This window comes from Pteropus alecto, unplaced genomic scaffold (assembly GCF_000325575.1).
Source record: "Pteropus alecto unplaced genomic scaffold, ASM32557v1 scaffold88, whole genome shotgun sequence".
Lineage (NCBI taxonomy): Eukaryota > Metazoa > Chordata > Mammalia > Chiroptera > Pteropodidae > Pteropus > Pteropus alecto.
The window spans coordinates 10,630,638-10,641,130 of NW_006494611.1; the positions used below are offsets into that span (position 1 = coordinate 10,630,638).

General features: G+C 48.7%; 1 protein-coding gene across 7 annotated transcripts in view; it reads left to right on the forward strand.

Moving 5' to 3' along the window:
• The first annotated feature begins 114 nt into the window (after positions 1 to 114).
• Positions 115 to 10,493, forward strand: part of PYROXD2 (pyridine nucleotide-disulphide oxidoreductase domain 2) — a 26,560-nt gene continuing 16,181 nt past the window's right edge. For 2 of the 7 annotated variants that reach the window (XM_015599972.2, XM_015599974.2), the window contains exons 1-4: positions 1,856 to 2,026; positions 7,323 to 7,342; positions 9,807 to 9,900; positions 9,975 to 10,048. In XM_015599972.2, the coding sequence (XP_015455458.1) occupies positions 1,900 to 2,026; positions 7,323 to 7,342; positions 9,807 to 9,900; positions 9,975 to 10,048 (315 nt within the window). In that variant the 5' untranslated portion in view covers positions 1,856 to 1,899. Of the gene's footprint in view, positions 2,027 to 4,485; positions 7,170 to 7,322; positions 7,343 to 9,806; positions 9,901 to 9,974; positions 10,049 to 10,493 lie in introns of those variants that run through there. The other 5 variants (XM_025042236.1, XM_025042235.1, XM_006925898.3 and 2 more) reach the window with 5 other exon arrangements.

The window sequence follows — 10,493 nt, forward strand, 5'->3', positions numbered from 1 at the left end:
GCCTGGGCCCCTGGACCTTGCTTGGTGCCGAGAAGCCCTGGCGAGTCGGCCTCTTGGTGCCGCTCGCGGTTCTCGGGTCCTGCCCTGGCCCCACCCGAGATTCGTGTACTTGGTGCACCGGATCCCAGGCTGTGCCCGGTGATCCTGGCATGTCCTGGATTGAGAACCACTGCCGTAGGGGTGCAGCCCCTCCAACCTAGCAGCTCCCTCCCCAGAACAGACATGATGACAAGAGACCAAATAGAGCGGGGACAAGCAGCATGGCAGAAGTCAGGACCCAGCAGAGTAGAGCTGAGGGTTCACTCATGACATGCAGACAGCTGCCAGGCATTCTGTCTTCAGTCTGGAGCCAGGATTCGTGCCAAGACTGTTCTTTCCCATTAAGGAAACAGCCTAAAGGTTTCAGGTACTGAAGGAACTAGAACTACACCTTGGGCTAAAGTCGTCAGAAGGTGGCAGTGAGGGACAGTCACCTGAGAAGACTGCATTCTTTCTTAATACCGTGATTTTATGGACAGAAATTTAAAATATCAATTGTGGAAGATACAGAAGAGCACAAAGGGGAAAGACTAGGTCTGGAAGCCACCACTGCTTAGGGTCCAACCTTTGTCACTTAATATTTTCCCTTAATTTTTAGCAGCTGCATGATGTGACATGTCTAGTTTAACCAAAACCCCAAGTTTTTCAATATAACAATAACAGCAGAGTGAATGTCCTGAGAGGGATATTAGCAGAGATTTGCAGGCGGTATGGCCCTTCCGTGGCATGTGGAGGGGGGTCTGAGCTGAGAGAAGGGTCCCCAGAAAACCCTCTCACTCAGAAACACCTTTTCCACATTTTCTCCCAGTTTTGAAATGTGTTTCTAACAGCGGGTTTCTAGGGCACTGACAGATGTCAGAGCAGTACAGACACTCCCAACTCCCGGGGTGCATTTTTCCTACAACGGGAATGGCCTGGAAACTAAAAGGCAGAAAACAAAGGGGTTCCTAATTCAAGACGGGCCAGAGGACAGTAAGAAAGCACTTCGTCTGAAGATATTTACAGATTTTTAATCCTCAAAGAAACTGGAAAACAGGAAAGGTGCCAAAGGACAGAAGAGAAATGTCTAGGCCTTCACAAGAAAAAGGTGAACCCCAAGAATTACAGATGAGCAAACTGGCCTCCCACCCCTTCTAGCTAGTGCCGCGTCCTCATAAGCTCACGGCATTTAAGCATCAGGGAGAGAACGCGTGGCTCTCTCGGGCCCAGTGACAGACGTGGGCCTCTCTGCAGTTTTTCTGAGGCCCTGGTCACAGTGATGCTAAGAGGGTGCTCAGCTAGCAGGCTCCCTGAGCCTGCTGTGGGTGTAGAGCAGTTCAGCGCTTATCGGCTGGCAGGATGGGGAGTGGAGCAGTCGGGCCCAGGTCTCTCTTTACTCGGGAGCGCCACTCCCGCACATGGCGGACGTGTGATTCCTTAATGGGAAGCAGGGCAGCACAGGGAGAAGAGGGCCTGTGGCACCCTGTTCCGACTTCACTAGACCGTTCACTGCTCACGCTCACCTCCTCCAGGCCTCAGTGGCCCCGTCTGTACAACGGGAATTCTGGGGCTGACGTGAGAGGCTGCACAGCTCCTGACACGTGGGGTCAGAGAATTATCAGCCTGGAGGTGAGTATCCAAAGGCCTGGAGGCAACACAACTTCAGCTGGGTTAACAGTCAACCTCCCTCAACCCTGCCCTGTGGGGACTCCACGTGGCGGAGTGTGCAACTCTGTCCTCTGTTTAGTGTGGCCTAAGGCCAAGTAAGGCAGCTGGACTGCAGCTCCTCCTCTCTTCCTGCTTTCTCCCTGCTCCTCCCCCTGCTTGAGGACACACAAAAAGCTGATTGCAAGCAAATTCCTGGCCTAGTACTGGGCGGAAATGGCTGCAAGTGGCCGAGGTCTCAGCAGGGCCATGAGTGCCTCTCCCTGCCCTGCCTGGAGACGCACTCACTGGGAAGCCAAGGGACGCCTGAAGCCTGAGTACGATGCAGTGGTGATAGGAGCAGGTAAGTCAGGCTGAGCCAGAGCTGTGCGCTGGGAGGGCAGCCCTGCCCAGAGGCCTGGAGGGACCCCTTCCCAAGCCCCTCCCCTCCCTCTTCTCTTGGCATAAGATGGCCAGGAGTTGGGGCGAGAGCAGGCACTGTGGTGGGAAGCCCACCAGTCTGCAGATAGGCTCTGGAGTTCTGGGGCTGTCTCTGCTGTCGCCTTGCTGTGTGATCTGGGGCAGCTTCCTGCCCTCTCTGGGCTTGGGTCTTCCCATCTAAAATGACCAGGGAGGACTAGGTGAGCTCAGGGTTTCCATGTATCTCCTGTGAAATGAGCCGGTTGCCACCACATTCATAAGGGTTGAAAAGAAAGAGCCCTGGGACAACAGACCTGTGAAATCCAGCCCCCCCAAGTATCCTGATTTCTGGTCACCACCAGTTCAACAGCAAGGTCACCTACCCTCAAAGGAAACAAATCATTTCATAAAGGGGAGTTAGGAAAAAGTAAAAATGAGTCCTAGAGATCGTAGTGCATGTCTGCAGAGGGTGACAGTCCCCACTGCCGAGCACATCCGCTACACTTTGCTGCCACCCGGGGTGACTGTGAGGCTGCCTTCCCTCGGGGCCTTCCAGTCACACAAGGGCCCAAACAAAGCTCGGCTCTTGACATTATTTCCAACTGGGTTTATACAGAGAGACAATGACAGGACCCAAAGAAGAACGTGCTTATCATACAGCTTTAAAGGTGCATCGCGTTTGGGCAGTTCTTTGTTTTTGTCCTCTTTATTTTTGTGCCCATAAATATTCAAGTCGCCCAGGGGAAAATGTGTACGTGTATACACATGTACATCAATTTATTAGAAATGCTGAAATGAAGTGTAGCACACAATATTACGGATAAAATAACTATAAATTCCAGGTAGTTGATTCTCACTGAATTTCTGATTTTTGTCAAACTCAGTAGCCAACTTATGGTTGCAATCGACAAATGAGGATAGTTCCAAAAGGAATGTTGTTTGAGATGTTCATTTACTTTAAAGACTAGAAAGTGTCACAATGTAGCAGCTACAGACACAGTGCACTGTCGAGTTTAACCTGCATATTAGCATTTTCTCCATCACTCTCTCAAGTACAACAATCCACAGAATAATAAATCAAGCCCTGATGTGTAACGCTGATTTCCATGGTGTAAATACTCCTGCCATAACGTCACTGAATATGAGTTTGGGAGAGAGACAGCAATGCATCGTCACATAGGACGACACCCATAAGGTTACGTTGCTGCGGTCCAGCCACGACAGGATCCAGGGGGCCCCAAAGGTGGACAGGGCGTCGGCACGGGAGATAGTCGACTACACAACTCAGAGGCGGTGTGACACTGTTCCGTTTTATTGTGATTTGAGTAAACTTTTATACTTTCCATTTTGGCATTTGATTATACTTTGTGGTTAAGATAGCAGGGAGTTAAATGTCTGTGGTTAGGCAAAGCAGAAAATCTTATAAAGTATATTATTATTAATATTCATGATTAACTAGTACATTTTTCTCTCAATCATTAGAACAGAACTACCCGATGGAGCAATCTAAACTTTTAATTCTTATATCTATTACGTAAGATACAGTTTGATTTAAGTAAAGGTGATAGATAGATGTATTCATAACAGCAAGCATTGGCTTGTGGGCAGACATTGTTCTTCTTTCTGCCTGAAGAAATCTTTTAAATGCTATTTGATTTATACTATATCTAAAGTTCAAGCTGAACCTTTCTCATAGCTGTTCAAAAGTTTCCTTGGTGCAGTAATGAGGAAAATATTTATAAAAATCAGTTTTACAAAGCTGCTTTCATAAGCTAAGTTTCTGTTCCTTTGTTTTTAAGCACCAAGGAGATCCTGACCTAGCCAGCCTTTCTATGAAACTTAAACTACTATAAGACACATGAATTCTATCTTTATTCACTATACATATACTATCTTTATTATAAGCTCCTGTATAAGGCAAAGGAAGATCAGGTAATCTTTTCATACTATTAGCCCCGCTAGGTGGATACCAGAGTTCTCTATTTATCCACTAGGCCACAAAAGGAGGCCCTTCCATAGTAGGCACAGGCTTATGAGTAAATTTCTTATCCTTTACTCATTTTAATTCAGCTTGTTATAATTTATTCGTAACATCTTTAAGAGGCGCGTCGAAAGGAATTTCTCTTAATAATTGTTCAAATAAAGGGTTTACGCATTCTGGATACGTCAGGGTGACTGGAGCTGATTCCATACGCGGGGAATTTACTGTTTTTTCCTCAGAGCCAATTTTGAGGAAATCCACTTGTACAGCGTTTACACTTACTAGAATTTGTGCTACCCAAATTCCCCCTATTAATAGGATCGTTCCTAAGAAACCAATTATCCCTAAACACGTGCCACGTCCTCGTTCTTGACGACGCATTCCTTGAAGCCTCTGTCCCCACCTCCGGACCTTGTCACGCAGTAGGGTAGAAAGAGGACGCGGCACTACATAGAGAAAAATAACCACCAGAGCATAGATAATAGTAAAATGAAGTAAAAATAATTAGAAAGCGGCAAGTTTTGAGTATGTATTACCTGTGTTTTTAATATAATTTATTTCATTGTAAGTTTATACACTTTAATTTTTAACAATGGTTGTGTTTGACAACGGCTTGCATGTGACCTGGGCTGGGGAAGCCTGCTCCAGCCCCCCCTGACAGCTCAGTAAATGGGAGCACCTGGCCCTCTCAGCCTCATAGAGCCCCTTACCCACCTTTTTCTTGGGACAACTCATCCCCGCTGTCTCCTGGCAGGGAGATTGACTCTTGGTCTCATCTCTGTATCCCTGAAGTAACATCAGTACCTGGAAGCCGCCTAGAAGATGACCCTGATTTAGTTATCCGACTCAATATGCCTAAGAATGACCCAGGAGCTCATTCAAATGCACTTCCTGGTGATTCGGATTCTGAGGATTGAAAGTCACTATGGAGATAGCACATCTAACCAACACTCTGAGTAGATCCAATGCAGGCGGCTACAGCCCACAGTCTAGATGCCACGTTCAGAGCAGCTTCCCTGCAGAGCCCGGTGTGCCAGCTCCCTAAGGATCCCAGGAGTCAGGCCTGGAGATTAGCTTAAGGTCCCTTCAAGGGGCAAAGGGAGGTCACCAGAAGCCACAGAAGGACTCAGCCAGGACTAGGGGTGGGGGAGTGGTGGAGGGAGGAGGGTCCTGGGATATTGGATCCTCGACCTTTGTCATTTGAGATGTGTTCGTGCATATGTGGGCTTATGTGTGATAATTGAACTGGAACCCAGTTGCCTGGAAGCCTTTATTAGTTTTCCAAGATTTATAATCAGCAGTAATTAAAGGACAGATAGCTACCATTTATTCAGTATCTGCTAAGGGTTAGGGCTTTACATATATTATCGGTCATTCTCTCTGCAACACCGAGAGGTCCCAGAATCCTCTCTGTTTTACATATGAGGAAACTTGAGGCACCTGGCTGGTTTAAGTGACTCTCCCAGGATCATGTCTGATGAATAGCAGAAGCCAAGTTGAGCCCAAGATGGTGGGCCTTTAAGTAGTTGTATGTATTTGAGAGCAGGGCTTTTCAAACAGCAGATTGCAATCCACCCATGAGTCTCATCCAGCAATATTTTTTTAACTTTCCTTAAGATAATTTTCAAAAATATGTAAAAATAGCATAGCCACCAGCATTTTTAAAAAATGAAGTATAATCAAATAGATTATCACTTGATTATCACATGATAAGGGTTAATATTCATGAAATTTTTGTGTCTGTGAACTACACTTTTATGTGGGGGGTGTGCCAGATCACAGTGTAAAATACATTTTTTTCCCGTGGATCATGGTGACAAAGGTTTGCAAACCTCATGGTAGAGAGTCTTTTAATGGATGAGAAATTGGCTCAGTCATCTCTAAAATTCTGGCAGTTTCTATGTGGAAATTTTAAAATAAAATCAGTTCAGCTATGAAGAAATCCATCATGTGGGTCACCGCTGCTCCGCTATTTATGAATGTTTGTGAAATTATCGTTGAGCGTTTTATTTGAGTCAACACGATTCAGGTTGCTGCTCAGAAAACATAGTCATCTTCTGACATCTTTGAAGACACAGAGCAACCTTCTATCACCAAGTGGTTCAGACAAGGCCGGACTCCCCTCCCTGAAAATGACCGGGGCATGTTCTCTGCCCAAGGAGACTCTCCAACAGCAGCTGCACCTTCTCCTGAGAATGAGGAAAGAGGAGGCCGCTTAGCCCCAGCGCCCGCGTGCACAGTGTGTGTGTCTGAGACCACCTGCATCAGAATGACCCAGTTGCTTGTGAGAAACCGCATTCCAGGCCCTGCCCTCAGCCTGCTGAGTAGTCTCTGGAGAGGGGTCTGGGAATCTGGGCGTTTACATGAGTTCTCAGGTGATCCTGAAGCTTCTCAAAGCTGGAGAGGCACTCACTATCAGTGGTCTTGGTGTGGAACATGGGATCCCAAGCCAAGTTTAGGGCTCTTAGCCCAGGGGCAGCCCTCCTAAGATTTCTGGAAAGAAACTTTATATGTAAAATAGGTAAGTTGGCCCAATCCGCTAGTACCCCTGAAGCATACTAGCAACTCTAACACACATGGAAGCTGTATATGTTTAATTACTTCATTTTGAACTGTTTCTATTTTATTTTGAGAATACTGGAGATTGACAAAAACAAACCCATGTGCCTAAAGCCTTCTGGGGCTCTACTATGAACCACATTTGGCGAAACAAGCCAGGCTTGACAGCGACTGTCCACACCACCAGTGCTCGCCTGGGTGGCCAGCGATTTTATGCCGGACGTCAGCACACCAGCTCTCCTGGTACATCTGGTACTTCAGCGTATTAGCCACGCTTTCCTTCTCCTCCTTGCCAAGTAAACTGACTCTTCCTCTGACAGCCACCTGCTTATCCCCGAATGACGAAAGCTCAGCATTATGAGGCTTCATGGGACAGCTTTTGTCTGATGACCATGGATGTTTTCCTTGCCCCTCACTCCAGCATGGAGCCTCTGACCAAGTCAGGATGACAGGACATTTTTCATGACAGGGCAAAAACCAAGGTTTTCTGACTCTACACAGACCAGGTATTTTATAGCATCGAGCTAGATGCTGTTCCAATATCCAGGTACGGATTTTAGGGGTCCCCTAAGTTTCTGCTACCTCTCCAAGATCTTCACAGGCCTAGTGACAAGGTTGGGTGGCCACGGTCCTCAAGGAATGTGTCTGTCTTCCCACTGACCAGTGTTACTTTTCAACCCTCTCCTCTATCTCATTGCAGGTCACAACGGGCTGGTGGCTGTGAGTACCTTCCCCCGGCCCCACTTCCCTGGCCCCTGGGTTTGTGGCCTTCAGGAGCCACAGGAAAGAAGGAAAGTCAGGCTAGTCCCCTCTCTCTGGTGCTGACGAGTGGCTGGGTCAAAGGGACATTAGCAGTAGTTAAAGAGGATGTCCTTAATGCCCATGGACTTCCCTCATGACCTTGGGAGAGTCAGGAAACTTTCAGAGGTGGGATGATGAAAAGGTGGGGAAGTGTATAACTGGCATAGCCTGGAAGACGTGTTGGAGCCTGGGGATCAGGTAACTGGAGCTGGGTGGGGCCCTATGATCCCAGATTACAGGCAATGCTTGTGTGTAGAGCCTGGTGCTCCCAGATGGGTCTAGGCTGTATACTAACATGGAGAGCACAGCAGCTACACAGTCCCCAGTGTACCCTGGAGACAGCAAGGAAGCCAGTCCAGCAGAGGAGATCTGAATCCGAGCTGGGCCCGGTTAGCCCAAGGCTGTATTTCTCAAACCCGAGTCCCTGTACCCCCAGGAGGCCATAGGGCATGCTAGAGGGTGTTCGGGCCACGAGACAAACACAGAACATCTTCCTGAAGCAGTGGCAGCTCTAGAATACCACTACAGGGGACTTAGCAATGTCAGGGAGCTGTGAGAGGTGTTAAATCTGAATACTTTCCCTGACTTACCAATTTTTCTTGAACATTTTGCAAGGAGATACTCGGTAACTCAACCCATCGGTAATTGAAACATCAATTTTATATTAATATAAACCTGGGTTTGTCTCCCAACTCTGCTACCTTCTGTCTGTGAAGGGTAAGGCAAGTCACTTAGGCTCTCTGAGCCACAGTAAAATCAGACTAAAGACGTCCATCCTCAGAGTCGTTGGGAAGGGAAGAGGTGATGTGCTTCACAGTTCGGGCACATGCAGCCTCACACGAATGGGGACTCATGGCTGGAGGTTTCCAGCCCCAGCGAGAGGCCCACCTGGGCACCACCCCCCAACCGATTTGGTTGGCGGCTCCTTGCAACAACAACAAAAAAAATGCACACCACGGCAACCCTGGGGTGGCTCAGTGAGAGGGTGTGAGGAGGAACCAATTCTTGGATTTTCACTTTGGTCAGATAATTTGAGGGAGAGTCTGAGGAAGCAGGTAGGGTTTGCTCTGGGCTGGACACTGTCAGGAAGTGGCACAACCCTGTGGCTGGGCATCTTGATAAATCTCGTCTATAGGGAGGGGAGACTGGTGTGAGGAGAGTGGCAGCTGGTGAAGAAGCGGGAGTCACTCGGCCCAGAGAGGGAGTGTTTGGCATTTTGCTGGTGGCCCAAAGATCCTGTTTGCATTTGTGCTTAGACAAAATTGCAAAGGGGGCTTGCTCTGTCCCAGTCTAGATGTTCTCAGACGCCCCTGGTCCGAGGTGTTCATTCTAACAGGAGAACAACACGGCTCACCTCCGAGGGCCAGGCCAGCTCCCCAGAGTCGGGGTTGCTCGTTTTCCTTTCTCATCAGGATATGTCAGGAGTATAGATTCTGGGTCCAGACCATCTGGGTTCCATTCCCAACACCTCTACTCATCAGCTCTGTGTGTCTGAGGAGACTATTTACCTCACTGAGCCTCAGTTTCCTCATCTGTGAAATGGGAAGAATTATAGTGCCTACCTCAAGGTTGCTGGGCTCAATTAAATGAGATGATCCGCTCTGGTGTCTGGCACATAGTAGTTGCCATGTGAACTTTTTAAAAGTCTGAATTCTGAACAGCACCATCCCCACTGTCACCCTGGTGGTGGTGGCGGTGGGTAGACCAGCATTTTAGATCTGTAGACTCAAGACTAGTTTAATTCAAGAAATATTTATTGATTTCCCACTAAGTGCTAGAGAAAAAACATAGTAAAACTCCTGCATCATTTGTTCCCCCGAATAAAACTGTGTTATAACCATAGCTTCGTTTATTGAGCATGTTCCGTGTGCCGGAGAACCAGCTCATAGCAGCCCTGCAAAGCAGGCAAAGTGGGTATTATTATGATCAGCCCTATTTTCGCCCATGGGGAAACAGAGGCCAGGTGGAGCAGGCGCCCAGGCGGAGAAAGAGGAGGAGAAGCTGGCAGTCTAGCTCAGCGCGCACACGCAAGCTCGCTGTGCCGCCTCTCAGGGCTTGTGAGGAGGGACGAGGCGCGCCCCCGCTTGGAGGAGATGGGCCTGAGTTCACAGAGTCACCTGGGCCTGGCAGGAAGGGTGGTCACCTTCTGCTGGGAAGTGGAAGGGCAGGAACAGTCATGTTTCATCTCAGAAGACAATTGGGTAAGTATGGCTTTAGGAAGCAAGGAGAACAGCATTCTCAGAGCGGGGAACAGCATTCTCAGAGCGGGGAACAGCAGGAGCCGAGGCATGGCAAGCTGGCCCCGTAGCGAGGAGCCTGAGACTGCAGGTTGGCCTCCAGGGATAAAGGGAGGGCCCCGTGTGCCCATCCCCCGCCCCCACAGGCCGCCTACCTGCAGAGACTGGGGGTGAACACAGCCGTCTTGGAGAGACGCCATGTGATCGGGGGTGCAGCTGTCACTGAGGAGATCATCCCAGGTGAGCCCTGAGAGGTGGTGTGAGGGTGGCAGGGGGTGACCACTGGTGACTGTCTTCATCTTATTCGGTTTCAGGGTTTAAGTTTTCCCGAGCATCCTACCTTCTCAGCCTGCTGAGGCCACAGATTTACACCGACCTGGAGCTGAAGGTAGAGCTCTCCTGCCTGTGGCCTGATGGTGTTGGGTGGGGGGCAGTTCCATCTTCCTGCCCTGGGCTGAAGCCTCCTACTATGTGTGTGCCTGTGGTTTCTCTTCCGTCCGAGGATTTGTCTCACACAGTCTCCTTGGTACATTCCCACACGTGAGTTTTTTCTAGCCCACCTTGTGTCTTAAAAATTGGGAAAATTCACATAAAAATTGGATTTCTTTTGATGGACAAGCTTTGTCAACATCAGGCTCATGTTCCTACATGCAGCCGATCTGATACCCTACATGGGACCGGGGTGCCACCGCTGACCCATCACTTCCTGGTGTCCTGTCTGGCTATGGCAGGGAAGCTGCCTGAACCCTTGTGCCTCTGAGTTTACAAAGCTGCCTTAGGACATGAGTCCGATTAAACTTTAGATCCTGTTACCATTCTTGGCAGCCTCAGCA